Source organism: Engystomops pustulosus, chromosome 2 (assembly GCF_040894005.1).
Source record: "Engystomops pustulosus chromosome 2, aEngPut4.maternal, whole genome shotgun sequence".
Classification (NCBI taxonomy): domain Eukaryota; kingdom Metazoa; phylum Chordata; class Amphibia; order Anura; family Leptodactylidae; genus Engystomops; species Engystomops pustulosus.
The window spans coordinates 153,901,267-153,915,842 of record NC_092412.1 but is presented as its reverse complement, the minus strand read 5'-3'; the positions used below and the strand labels follow the sequence as shown (position 1 = coordinate 153,915,842).

Sequence of the window (14,576 nt, the reverse complement as noted above, 5' to 3'; positions counted from 1 at the left end):
CCAACAGAGCTGCTGGTGAGTGCCACCATCTTGGATGGCTGAACACTGCCCCCCCCCTATTAAGGTAGATCCGGTGGTAGGTGCATCTAACATATGTAAGGATAGGTCCTTTTTAGGGCTAATCCTTTACTCCCCTCAATCTTTTCTAATCTTTAATCAGGGTGATATGCAAATTTTCTAAAGAGGCTACTGGGACGTGGAGTAGCCGCTCCATGTAGCCTCAGCTCCGGCTACTCCACGCCCCAGTAGCCTCTTTAGAAAATTTGCATATTACCCTGATTAAAGATTAGAAAAGGTTGAGGGGAGTAATTGATTAGCCCTAAAAGGGTCGTCCTTAATAGGTAGATCCGTAGTGGTAGGTGTCCTTTCAAAATAAATGTAAATAGGAAACGTTTAAATCACCCCCCCCCCCCCTTCTTCCTTAGAATACATATAAAAATAAATATACAGTAACATACACATGTAAGGTAGCACCAATTGCATATTGAATATTAACTAGCAATGCGGGGAGTAAAAAAAAAAACACTAAAATGAAAAAGGGCTTAGGGTAAGGGTTAATAGAAGTGTATTAATTTCATAAATAGTGAATGATCCTAGAGGAACTTGCGGCACCTTTGTTCTCTGGTGTCCCAGTCACCTGGATCAGGTGAGCGCACACTACAGGTCACATACTTGTGGAGGATACACGTACAGAAGAAAACATGCTGAGACTCTGCTCCTTAGACCGAGAGTCACATGACTGGGATAGGCCCGAGGAGAGGAGGGAAGGAGAGACAGAGGAGGGGGGAGAAGTTGGGAAGGGGAGAATAGAGACCCCTCTCCTATGAAGTAACTCTGCAATACAATACTTTTGATGGGTGCGCACCTAATCTCCACCCAGGGAGAGTAGCAGCACCTAATCTGGATTATAGGAAGAAGCCTCCCACATAAGGAAAGTGAAATCTACAAGGCGGCATAGTTCTTGGATGTAAGCTCATGAGTCCGTAAGAAGGTGCGAGGTATGTAGCGGCATCATGTAATAAGAACACGGCAGCCCTGCACGAGCCATGATGCCGGACTCTACCCCGATGTCGCTATTCCAGGAGGTCTCTGCAGAGCATCTCCACGGACCTCTGCCCGGTGTCCTGGCCAGAGTGCACAAGTGCCGGCAGGGAGTGAGTGCCCTGGAGGAGGTGAGCCCCGCATTGTCCTATATTTGCTATGTTTGTCGCCATTTTCCTGCAGAGCTTTTATTGCTCTTCTTTGTTTTGGTCGTGGTGTCTTCTTCTTGTGTCACACCTTGTGGTTGAGGAGGGTGTGTTCGGTTAGGATGAGGTGACAGAGATGAAAGGGGCCTATTTCCGCATGCCATTGGCTACAACAGTTCCTAGCCAGTCCACCTCATACAGCTCCTTACATACCTCTCCGTGCCTGAGGTGCTGAGGAACAACATCTGCCTTCAGACCCTTTGTACACTGTCATAGTAGTGAATCTGTAATGGAAATGGGGCGTTTCAGACACCAAGTGCCATCAATTGTTAGAAGTTGACACAATTTTTTCACTGCTGCCTGTGAGGAGAAAAGATAATCAAATGACCCCAAATGTAAAAGTTAGGGTCTTAAGACTCAGGGTGCATTCACGTGTCGTTGAACGCATGTGTTTCAAAGCGCAATGGATCAGCTGAAGAGAGACTTAATCTAATTAAAGGACTTTTAAAAATCGCAGCGGTTCCGTTTTTCTAAACGCATATGTTAACAGCCATTTAATTAGGGAAATCTCTCTTCAGCTGATCCATTGCATTTTGAAACGCATTCGTTCAACGACACGTATGAACGCAGCCTCAGTAATTGTTGAGCTGCAATCTTACTGGTGTGTACAGCAGTTAAAGGGGTATTCCAGGAATCAGCATAATTCATATACAAATGGGCACTCAAAATATAAGCTAATATGTAACTAATTACATATTAGCTTATATTTTGAGTTATTATTATTATTATTATTATTAATTATTATTATTATTATTATTTATTATTATTTATTATTTATTATATGTTTATTTATTTATTATATGAGTTATTATTATTATTATTATGAGTTGTTATTTAAAACTTTGCTCCCCTTGGCAGAAAATGCTGGTGACATACAATGTGATGGAGAATTAAAATGCTACTGGCCCTTTAATCAGTCCGTTAATTTCCTCCGCACGGTCCGTTGCAGGACAGAAGATGGCTGCTGGTCACATGTCCACATCACATGGCCTGAACCTGCCTGGGCAGGTCATGTGATCACCACTATGTTTGGCTGTAGTCGGTTGGTTGCAGTGCATCCTGTATGGCCAGTGTTTTGGTGATGGCAGTTACACATCATTACTATGGTAACAGAGCAAGAAATCCTGTTACATCATCACTGGGAGCAGAGCATAAGAGGGAGGAGGAGATGCTGAGAACTAAAGGATCATGGAACTTGTAGTTTTCAGTGGCGGCCATCTTAGTGATAACTCCACCTACTTTAGAGAGGCCATAAACTTTGTAAATCATAATATCAAATTATTTAAGCTTTGTTTTGTGACTAATGACATTGAGTATTGTTGTATTCATTTAGTTACATCATCATGGGTTTTTGTGTCAGACGTTTATATTCCTGGAATACCCCTTTAAGTCTTATGTTATATTTGCTCCTGCTCTTCTTTGTCACATATTGGACAGAGATCCCCTTTGTTTCAAATAGCAACCAATAGTGTCCAACTTAAAGGGGTTTTCCAAGGTCATAGTATATGTATTTGGAACCCCTGGCAATGACCTCTTTGAAAAACAATGGGGCACATTTACTAAGACGTTTACACCCGTTTCCTGTCGGACTTTGCACGTTCTTTTAGGTGTAAACTGCTTGGACAGGTATTTAAGAAGTGTCTGCACCACAAATTGTGTAGCAAGTGACCGTTTTGTGGCGCAGCTGCACTAGCCACCATGCGACACAAATTAGGGGGTGTTCAGGCACTCAGTCGGACCATACGGCAGATTTAACATGCAAAGTCTATTGCACACCCTATGTTAAAGGTGCACCACAAAAAATTTGGTGAACTCTGTCGGGCCAGTGCAGGGAAGCGCCAAATTCATGATTTCTGGGCACCGAGCATTATGCACAGGCAGAGCACTTTTAGTGCAGTTTCCTACATTCTTAGTAAATGTGCCCCAATGGCTTTTTATTGTATACTCAATACACCAGAAGGCTGAACACAAAAGCCAGTTGCCAAGAAGTGACAGTTATAGAACGGAATGGACATGCTGAGTTCAGTTCAGTGATTCCAGGTTCGTTCTAATAAATCCTGCCTGGAGACGTCTTGTACCTTAGGCCCCGTGCATATGACCATATTGGGGATCACGCCCCCCCATAGAGGTCTGTTTTGTGGCGCAGCCTTACGTCTTTGTATGCAGATGGGACAGCTGAGGAGCACATTGTCGTGTACATAGAGATTGTGCCAATTTTGGTATGACCTAACAAGTCCTATTTGGTCATATCTTAACAATGTCTCATGAACCCGACCCACCTCTTAACCTTAACATCATGTTCTTATGATTATCTTCCCACTTTTAGAGTTTAGAGACTGATCTACAAGTTTTGGGCCGGATCCGAAAGAGTGTTAGATCCATCTATACTTCAGGTCTCTGTAAGTATATAAGAATAAGATGAGTATCTTTGTTGGCGCAGATCAGCTTTAATTTTGTTTATAAATTCACACCACCTCACCATTTTCATTATAGAAGAGGAAGTAAATACAGAAGGTCTTTCAATCCATCTCCATTAATTATAATGATGAATATGATGTGGGCTACAGCACTATTTTTTATTTTTTATAACGAAACATTGGAAAGGAAGCTGTGAAACGAGCCTTAGAGTTGATCTATTTTGTTCTATCATAGACATTACAAGGTTCTATCATTGACATTACAAGGATCCTGCAATTAGAAGAGTTAGGCTACCCATGAATGTGCAGAATCTCAGATTTTTATGCATCAGTTTCAAGTCGTTTTTCAAGGAACCTCATAAACTATTCTCCATGACTGATCCATTAAAAACGGTTGTGACATGCTCCTCTGTTTAACGGACTGGTCACATGGTCCGTTAAAATAGCTGGCCTTGGCACTGATCCCTTTTAACACATTGCAGCCAATGTGATATTTTATATCATACAGTAACACAAATGTCTCTACCGGCTTTTCTCATCTAGAGGCTATGATTTTGCTCATTATTCTTTGCAGCATAGCTATAGCTTAGGCTGCTTTCATATTAAAGTGTGCTATGTTTGGCTAGAGAGGCAGAGAGATGAGCAGTGCTCACCCCTCCCCTCTCCATAGGAAACAGTGCCACAAGGCAATACTCACGGCTGAAGACAGGGCAAGCTCTATCTTTTTTTGTGGGAATCGTATGACCAGCACACGCCACCATTTCTACGGCTAGCAGATACAGTCTAATGAAATAAGCCTTAGATTGATTGGATAACATTTGTGAACATCAATACCTGTTCCAGCATCACAAATCCAAAAAAAACGTCAGAAAAAAACGAGGAAAGTGAGGCCGTGGACCCTTAGTAAAAAGGCCCCATTGTCAGACTGGGCTGTATATTTATTCACCTCCCAGGAAAAGTCTTTTGCAGCCTCTAATGGGTTTCCTCCAGGGTGGCCCTGTATTCATCTTCCTGTCGCCTCTGACCAGTATCCCCAGAGCATGATGCTGCTACCACCACTTTGCTTCAAGGTGGAAAAACGTGTGTTAAGTGGGATGTGCAGTGCTGGCATTTTTGAAAGCAAGAAATAAGAAATCACATTTGTAGTTTGCAAAAGCTATGTAGGGACATCAACCATCTGTTGGTGGAGTCACACATGGTGCTTGTGCTGTATTTACAAATGCAACACAAGATGGAAGATGGATGGGACTAAATATAAGACAATCCTGTAAGAGGCTGCAAAAGACTTATCAATAATTGCAGGGATTGAACTCAGACATTAAAGGTACATTCTACAATAAAGATGGACTCCCTTCCCTGTGCTTTTGAATCTAACATATTTTTTTTTACTAAACTTCAGCTTTTGTGGAAGCTCAGGAGAGTTTTGTGGACGCTCTGCAGGCTTTAGGTTCCAACCAGCTGTCATCCAACAACCATGAACTAACCACTGGCTTCTTGAATTTATCTGTCCTTTCAAGGGAGCTTGGCGCACTCTTTAGTACCATGGTAAGTGTACTTTTATAACAAAGTTCCCTTTTCATCCTATGAATCTTCAACATTCGCTCCCACCCCTGTTTGTAACTGCTGACCTGACAGCACATTTTCCTCTTCATATGTCTCCAATTAAAGAGAAACACCCATCACACTTGTGGGAGTATGCGGACTAATGCTAGAGCTTGAGAGGCTGAGAAGGGAGAAGTGTAAGAAGCGTTGTAGCAAAGAAATGTGTAATAAACCATGTAGGCAGTTGTTTATTCAGTTACACTCTTAGTAAAACATTTCTACTTTTAAATAACCAGATCTGTACAGTTTTTTCTGCATTAATTTCTCTGATTCGCTAGCTGTAATGGTTTTCTTTAGTTGCCAAGGGAAACCACAGCCGTTGGCTAGAGATGTAATTCTTCTGCAAAGCCCTGCACATATTCTGCTGATATCAGCAGAATGAAAGTTTAAGCATAAAGCTCCAGATGGGGGACATTAAGGGCAATGGTTGTTCATAACAAATCTTTTTCAGCAATGTAAATCTTGTATGTTAGGTGGAAATGAATAAGATTACTAAGAGCATTTGTATTACTTTAACCCTTCACTGCGTTTTGCTAGATAAACAATCTGAACAGTATCCTCTCTTTTCCAATGGATTCATTACTACGTGGAGATTTGAAAGATGGACGGACAGTGAGTTGACATTATTTGCTGTTAACCTGTTAAATGGTGGTTCACACATTTTTGAACTGTCTAACACCACTTTTCGTGTCACTGCAGGAGCTGAGGAAACAAGCAGACAAGAGCTGGAAGGAATGTGAGATAAGAATGTAAGATTACTGCTCATTGGGGGAGTACTATATGGTGGTGCATGTTTAGGCTTTCATGATGCACAATGATATAAAATATTCTACTACCTCTGTATTTGTTTATTAATGGTAAGCGTCTTACAGAATTTGCAAATTCACCTGTTCATATTTAGCGTATACAGGCGGTCCCCTACTTAAGGATACCTGACTTACAGACAACCCATAGTTACAGACAGACCCCTCTGCCCCCTGTGACCTCTGGTGAAGGTCTCTGGATGCTTTACTATAGTCCCAGACTGCAATGATCAGCTGCAAGATGTCTGTAATGAAGCTTTATTGATAATCATTGGTCCCAATACAGAAAAAAAATTTAAACTCCTATTGTCACTGGGGCACAACATTTTTTGGCCTGGATCTACAATTATAAAATATACAGTTTCGACTTGCCTACAAATTCAACTTAAGAACAAACCTCCGGAATCTTGTAGGTAACCCGGGGACTGCCTGTATACTCGTGTATAACTCGAGTTTTACAGCACAAAAAATCTGCAGAGCAGCTCCAACTTGGCTTATACACAAGTGAATAAAAAAAGAAACTTACAGACTCCGCTTCCAATTCTCCCCGATGCTTTGTGGGGAGCAGAGTGGGCAGTCTGCACAGCGGTGTCACCGCTGCTGACTTCATAGTTTTATTGGCATATTGTGGCACAGTTTGGATAATTTATTTAGTCCCCACTGTTTCAGAGTAATAAATACCAGGACTACCCATATGACAGTAGAGAGCCCCAATGCCATAGTTTCAGTATACAGTAGTAATCCAAAAGTAATGATACTTATTACTCAGGAACAGTGAAAGCTACCATCTATGTTAAAATCAGTGGAACGGCACTTATGTTAGTTATTATAAAATAAAATGGTGAAGAAATTGCTTATTAGTTTATTTATTTTACTTCTCTTTTATTGGTGCAATATATTCTGCAGCGTTTTATATTGGGGGATTTATCACAACTTTGACTGGTCTGAGATATGTGTATTGGGGGCCAAAAAAATGGATGTCTGTCTAGAGTACAAACATGCAAATCCCCCCATTGTCTTCACTCACTAATATGGCTCCAAATCTAAATTCACTATTACCGGTAGTATGTCTCTAAACTATAGGAGGAAAATCATGCAAAACTGGGAAGACATGCAAACTCCATGCAGATGTTGTCCATGGACACAGTTGAGCCAGGACCACAGTACTAAAATTAAAAAATATTAACCACTATGTTGTTCTAGCAAGCTGCTTTTCTCATAACCGCGTTGTTAAAATAAACACTTGGTCACTTTAAAAGTTTTGTAAGGGTTCAAACTCTGGTTTGAAGGGCTTGTCTTGGAGGATAAATTATTTGAAAAGCCACCACTACTGTTGATGAATGGTCCCTTGTAGAGATGAGCGAGCACTAAAATGCTCGGGTGCTCGTTACTCGAACCGAACATTTCCCGATGCTCGAGTGCTCGTTTCGAGTAACGAGCCCCATTGAAATCAATGGGAGACCCGAGCATTTTTCAGTAAAATTACAAACTGACCGAGCACAGTGAAATAACACAGTGCAGAACAGATTGCAGATGTTCGGGAACATCTGCGATCTGTTCCGGAGACACGCGTGCAGAACGGTGTTCTCCACAATAGTATTTGAAGAACAATATGTGTAGAGAACAACTTGCAGATGTTTGGAAACATCTGCAAGTTGTTCTTCACACATATTGTTCTTCAAATACTATTGCGGAGAACACCGTTCTGCACGCGTGTCTCCGGGACATCTGCGATCTGCTCCGGAGACACTTGTGCAGAACGGTGTTCTCCGCAATAGTATTTGAAGAACAATATGTGTAGAGAACAACTTGCAGATGTTGCCAAACATCTGCAATGTGTTCTTCACACATATTGTTCTTCAAATACTATTGCGGAGAACACCGTTCTGCACGCGTGTCTCCGGAACAGATCGCAGATGTTCCCGAACATCTGCAATCTATTCTGCACTGTGTTATTTCACTGTTTTCTTCAATTAAACGATTAAATTAAATGTTTTAGTTGTATTTTTTTATTGTTCTTCACTTCTTTTTTTTTAATTAAATGCTCGTTATCGAGCAGGGCAAATACTCGTCCGAGCAACGAGCCGGTCCGAGTATGCTAATACTCGACCGAGCATCAAGCTCGGACGAGTATACTCGCTCATCACTAGTCCCTTGCCATTCTCTGCTTCCTGATCCCCATTGACTCACAGGTAACCAACACTGACTGGCTGATCTCATCTGAGTGTATGGAAGTTGAAGGGTATTCTGGGGTTTATTTATTACTCATAAGATAAAGTGGTGTGTTGCTATACCAGGTACATATGACAAGGTACAAATGGCAAGATTTAAGTGTGCTCTTTGTTTCTTTCCATTAGGACAAAGAAAGTTCGCTCTGGAGGCTTCCGAACCGAATCTGACAGTTCAGACGATGGTGACAGAGAAAAAAAAATATTTCAACTTCACCTAAGTGAGGTAAAAATAAAGATAAACATAGGACAAATAATTGTGAATGGAAATCCGCATAGATGTTTTATTATTTATCTCTGTTAAGTTAACATATTCCTCTTTACCAATTTCTTTACCAGTACCTAGTCAAATTAGGAGAGCTGCAAGTTAAACAGGGCCCTGACTTTCTGGAGTGTCTCATTAAAGCCTTCCATGCTCAACACAAGTATGTATTGAAGCTGTTTATTTTGACCATTATTAGTATTAATATTATTGATTTTATTGAATCTTTATTTCCATTGGAAGATTTATATCTCACCTTTGGTAAGAAATATAAATGGTGTTTCCTGAATTATTGATCACCTATTCTTATGAAAGACTTACGATCAGTAACAAACCCATGGATCAATTGTTTAACCCCTTACCGACATGTGACGTAGTAATGCGGGTGCATGAAGAGGGCTCACGGGCTGAGCCCTCTCCATAGCCGGTAAGTCTTTGCTGCATATTGCAGCAAAGGCTTACCGGTAACACCCGTGATCACACAGTGTTTTCCTGCTGATCGGCGCCATCTTTCCGAGGTTCGTAGCTCCCCGTGGCGTCATCGGGGAGCAGCGATCCGTCGCCATGGTAGCCTGTAGTATGGCAGTATATGATAGGATTGTACAGACACCCTAGGGTTAAAGTACCCTAGGGAGTCTGAAAAATAGTAAAAATAAAAAAAAGGTAAAAAAAAAAATTATAATAAAAAAACCTAAAAACTCAAATCACCCCCCTTTCCCTAGAACTGATATAAATATAAATAAACAGTAAAAATCATAAACACATTAGGTATCGCTGCGTCCGAAAATGCCCGATCTATAAAAATATCATAACAGTTTTTCACTGCGTATAACCCCGTAACGGAAAATTGCGCCCAAAGTCGACAATGACACTTTTTTGCCATTTAAAAAAAATTAAAAAATTCTCTAAAAAGTGATCAAAAGGTCGCACAGTCCTAAAAATGATAACAGTGTAAACTTCATAAAAAAACGACACCTCCCAAATCTCCGTACACGAAAGTATGAAAAAGTTATTAGCCCCAGAAGACGGCAAAAAAAAAAAAAAATTTGTACCGGAAGGTTTAATTTTTTTAAATGTATGAAAAAATTATAAAACCTATACAAATTTTGTAGCCCCCTGTAATCGTACCAACCCAAAGAATAAAGTAGACATGTAATTTGGGGCATACAGTAAAATCCGTAAATAGTTTTTTGAAGGGGGGAGGGAAAAATGAACGCAAAAAACAAAAAGGGCTGCGGCAGGAAGGGGTTAAAGAGAGAGCACTGTTTGAATGAACACTTTCTTATTCTTATTACCAAAACAGCAGTTGTGCTTGGTATCAGGGCTGTGGAGCTGCGAATGATTACATTGTTGTGTTTTTTATTTATTTATTTTGATGTACCGTATATACTCGTGTATAAGCCGAGTTTTTCAGCACAAAAAATGTGCTGAAAAACGTCCCCTCGCCTTATACACGAGTCTATTAAAAAAAAATTACCCACTTAAAAAAAAAAACTTAAATACTCACCCTCCGATGTCAGCGCGGCTTACCGATGTCCCCAATGTGAGCGCGTCCTGTCTTCTTTCTTCTCCCCGGCTCCTCTTCTCTCTTCTTTCTTCCGGCATGGACGTGGCCATGTTTTCTTCGTGGCCGCGCATACTATGACGTCAGCAGCGGCCGCGTCATAGTATGCACATGCTAGAAGAAAACATGGCCGCGTCCATGCCGGAAGAAAGAAGAGAGAAGAGGAGCCGGGGAGAAGAAAGAAGACAGGACACGCTGACATCGGAGGGTGAGTATTTAAGTTTATTTTTTTAACCCCTTCCCGACCCGACCCGCGCGGGTCCCGGTGCATGGAGAGGGCTCGCGGGCCGAGCCCTCTCCATAGCCGGTAAGTCTTTGCTGCATATTGCCGCGATCGTTGCCGGAAATGCTGCCGGAGGCTTCAAAAAGATGGCGCCGCATGGGCGCCGCCATCTTGGCGCGGATCTTCGCTCCCCGATGACGTCACGGGGAGCGGTGATCCGTTGCCATGACAGCATCGGGTCTCACGAAGGTGGCCCGAAAATGTCCGATCTATCAAAATATAATAACGGTTTTTCACTGTGTTTAACCCTGTAACGGAAAATAGCGTCCAAAGTCATAAATGACATTTTTTTGCCATTTTGGAAAATATAAAAAAATTAATAAAAAGTGATCAAAAGGTAGCACAGTCCTAACAATGATAGCAATGAAAACGCCATCAAAAGTCGCAAAAAATGACACCACCCACAGCTCCGTACACCAAAGTATGAAAAAGTTATTGGCCCCAGAAGATTGCAAAATAAAAAAAAAATTTTTGTACAGGAGGTTTTAATTTTTTTAAATGTATGAAAACATTATAAAACCTGTACAAATGTGGTATCCCTGTGATTGTAGCAACCCAAAGAATAAAGTAGACATGTCATTTGGGGCACACAGTGAAAGCCGTAAAATCCAAGCCCACAAGAAAACGTCGCAAATGGGTTTTTTCACCATTTTCACTGCATTTGGAATTTTTTCCCCGCTTCCCAGTACACGCCATGGAATATTAAATACCGTCACTACGAAGTGCAATTTGTTACGCAGAAAATAAGCCATCACAGAGATCTTTATGTGGAAAAATAAATAGTTATAGATTTTTGAAGGTGGGGAGTGAAAAATGGAAGTGAAAAAACTAAAAAAGGCCAAGTCGTTAAGGGGTTAAGGGCCGTGGGGGCAGGCTGCTGTATACTACTAGGGGCTGCTGTATACTACTAGGGGCTGCTAAATACTACTAGGGGCTGCTAAATACTACATGGGGGCTGGCAGGCTGTATTCTTCTGGGGGCTGGCAGGCTGTATTCTTCTGGGGGCTGGCAGGCTGTATACTACTGGGGGCTGACAGGCTGTATACTACTGGGGGCTGACAGGCTGTATACTACTGGGGGCTGACAGGCTGTATACTACTGGGGGCTGACAGGCTGTATACTACTGGGGGCTGGCAGGCTGTATACTACTAGGGGCTGCTGTATACTACTAGTGGCTTGCTGTATACTACTAGGGGCTTGCTGTATACTACTAGGGGCTTGCTGTATTCCCACCCTCGGCTTATACTCAAGTCAGTAGTTTTTCCCAGTTTTGGTGGTAAAATTAGGGGTCTCGGCTTATGCTCGGGTCGGCTTATACTCGAGTATATACAATATCTTAGTACATTTACAAATACATTCATATATCAGTATATGGCCTCCTAGAAATGTTGGTGTTGCAAGACATATTCCACTTATTTTTCTTCCATTTTTTTACCCCTTGATTCTTGATCTTTGCCATTGCACCCAATTATCTTTGTATATTCTAGTTGGTGAGCATCTCCATATTACAATGTCTGTATAAAAAAAATGTATTAGAACACAACCATACAACTATAACTTTAACCTGTTTCAGATCGCCTGCTGACTTTAGACGTCAGTGAGCACAGGTCCAGAGACGTTGCTGCAGATTTTTACTGCTCCCGTGCTAGCCGCGGGAGCAGGACCCGGTCTCCGAGTGGCAGCAACTCCAGAGACCTTAGGGAGAAGTAAGGTGCCATATACAGGCGGTCCCCTACTTAAGAACACTCGACTTACAGATGACCCCTAGTTACAAACGGACCTCTGGATGTTGGTAATTTATTGTTCTTTAGTCCTAGGCTACAATGATCAGCTGTAACAGTTATCAAATGTGTCTGTAATGAAGCTTTATTGTTAATTCTGGTTCTTATGACAACCCAACATTGTTAAATCCAATTGTCACAGCGACCAAATAAGTTCTGGCTGGGATTACAATGATAAAATATACAGTTCCGACTTACATACAAATTCAATTTAAGAACAAACCTACAGACCCTATCTTGTATGTAACCCGGGGACTGCCTGTATTACTGCTTCATCCTTCTCCGCTCCTCACAGCATCGCAGTGAAGTAGGTTGTTTTCCTCTATTATTGAGGCTCCTTTAGATGCCCCACTTGCAGGCGAAAACTTGTAAAAGAATAAGAATAAAGTAAAAGTATATTTATCTTCTGAGCTCCTCAAGTTCCATAACGTTAATTCCCACAGATAGGGCAGTATGTATAACATGATGGTTCCCATAAGCATAGTTCCCATAAACTAAACTAAAGTGTGTTGTGCTCTCACACACTAACCATGCATTTGAAGTATAATATAAATCTATGTATGTTCACTTCCTTGTATTTGCTAAAATGACAACTTTTATATAAATTATACTGCTAATAATTGTTATTCAGTTTTTTCCAGGATGGATTAAATGCTACACAGAGTCTCCTTCCTTTCATAGAAAAGCTGTCATCATCCCTGCATACTGTAAGCACTGTTTCCTAAAACATATTGGGGGTCATTTATCTTTTTTTCCCTTGCCATTGGTGTTTTGCGCCTATTTTGTGCTTTTTTGAAAAGTTACAACTCAATTCGCCGTGTTGTTGCGCCCTACTTCTCATTACATTGTGCCTCTTTACAGATGTTTGCGCCCGATTTATTATACTATTGCGCCTATATGGGCACAAATAATTGCGCAATATTATGTCAGTCCTGACCATGCTTAGGAAAGGCAATGGTATAAATTGTGTTACAAATTGAGCCTAATAAGGTGCAAAAAAACCCTGAATTTGACAAAGACAAATGAGGTGCAAAAAATAGACTAACAACGGGCTCAAAAGAGCGCAGAGAAGGGGGAAATAAGATAAATGAGCCCCATTGCATTCTGATGAGTAATAATACTCAAATAATATTTTTCATATGCCATTCAGATTCATCAGACTCAGGATGAGGACCTCAAACAACTCTTAGATGTTCGAGATAATCTGCAAAAACAATTACAGATAGAAAATAAAGAGGTGAGAGATTTTTTGAAAACGCATCTTACAAAAAGAGGATTGCTACGATCTAAAAGCAACCAAAAAATGGTTATAGACATAGTATAAATGATTAATTTTGAATGTCTGAAATGGGGGTGGAGTAAATGACCCCAGAATGAACCGGAATGTTTCCGTGGTTGGGTTGCGGCCCAGTTGCATCAATTAAGTCACCATAATTCATAATGAAATTATTTTGTAACGGTTTCATGTACTGTTAATATGAAACTGTTATAAAATAATAATTTTGTTATGAATTATGGTAACAATTACTTAATTGAAGTGCCCGGCTGCATCACAGCTGCATCATCGGCATCTCTGCTGCGTCCTAGCTGCTCTGTTTAGTTGCACTCTTGTGTGTGAGGTAAATAAGGAATATGAGAGGATACAACAGGAAAAATTAGTTTATTTTTCCCTAAAATGATAGCTCTTGCAAAAGCTCCGTTATTATACCACTTTGACCCTTTTGTGACAAATGGTCATTGGTACCTGAATGTCCAGGTCTATGGCCCAAATTTATTAAACTTGCTACGCCAGTTTTCTGTTGAACTTTGCACAAGAAAGAACATAGAAATAACTTGCACGTGTACTTATGAAGTGTCTGCGCCAGTGGCTTCATTTTGTCTGTGGCATAACGGACATAACGTAACCGGGGCGTAATGGTGCTCCACATTTATTACAGCGACTCAAATCGTGCAGGGTGTGCTAGATTATTGAAGACCACGCACCAGTATTCAATAATCTGACACACTTTACACATTACTAAGACACATTGGGGCGCATTTACTTACAGGGTCACCGGAGTTCACAGAAAGTGCATTGTCCTTCTATAATGCACTGTGCCGCATTTCACTAAAATCGTGCGGCCAGAGTCATGAATTTGTCGCTTCCTCCGCACAGGTCCGAAAGAGTTCACCATCTTTTTAGTGATCATCTTTATGTTCGGGCGTGCAACACAATTTGAAAGTTAAATCCGACGGCACACCCCCTAAATTGTGACGCATGAAAGCCACAAAAAGGGTCGCATACAACACAATCCCAGCACACACACTTCTTTAATACCTGTGCAAGCCGTTTTTAGCCTAGAAGAACTTGCACAGTCTGACAAAAGTGCGCACACAACCCTTAGTATAT

General features: G+C 41.1%; 1 protein-coding gene across 4 annotated transcripts in view; it reads left to right on the top strand.

Moving 5' to 3' along the window:
* Nucleotides 1-710: 710 nt before the first annotated feature.
* The window catches only part of LOC140118723 (arf-GAP with SH3 domain, ANK repeat and PH domain-containing protein 3-like), a 92,965-nt gene continuing 79,099 nt past the window's right edge, over nucleotides 711-14,576 (top strand). The window contains exons 1-9 of one of the 4 annotated variants that reach the window (XM_072136976.1): nucleotides 711-1,172; nucleotides 3,574-3,646; nucleotides 5,064-5,209; nucleotides 5,804-5,878; nucleotides 5,963-6,015; nucleotides 8,427-8,523; nucleotides 8,637-8,722; nucleotides 12,819-12,894; nucleotides 13,338-13,424. In XM_072136976.1, the coding sequence (XP_071993077.1) occupies nucleotides 1,047-1,172; nucleotides 3,574-3,646; nucleotides 5,064-5,209; nucleotides 5,804-5,878; nucleotides 5,963-6,015; nucleotides 8,427-8,523; nucleotides 8,637-8,722; nucleotides 12,819-12,894; nucleotides 13,338-13,424 (819 nt within the window). In that variant the 5' untranslated portion in view covers nucleotides 711-1,046. The remainder of the gene's footprint in view (nucleotides 1,173-3,573; nucleotides 3,647-5,063; nucleotides 5,210-5,803; nucleotides 5,879-5,962; nucleotides 6,016-8,426; nucleotides 8,524-8,636; nucleotides 8,723-12,818; nucleotides 12,895-13,337; nucleotides 13,425-14,576) is intronic. The other 3 variants (XM_072136977.1, XM_072136973.1, XM_072136975.1) reach the window with 3 other exon arrangements.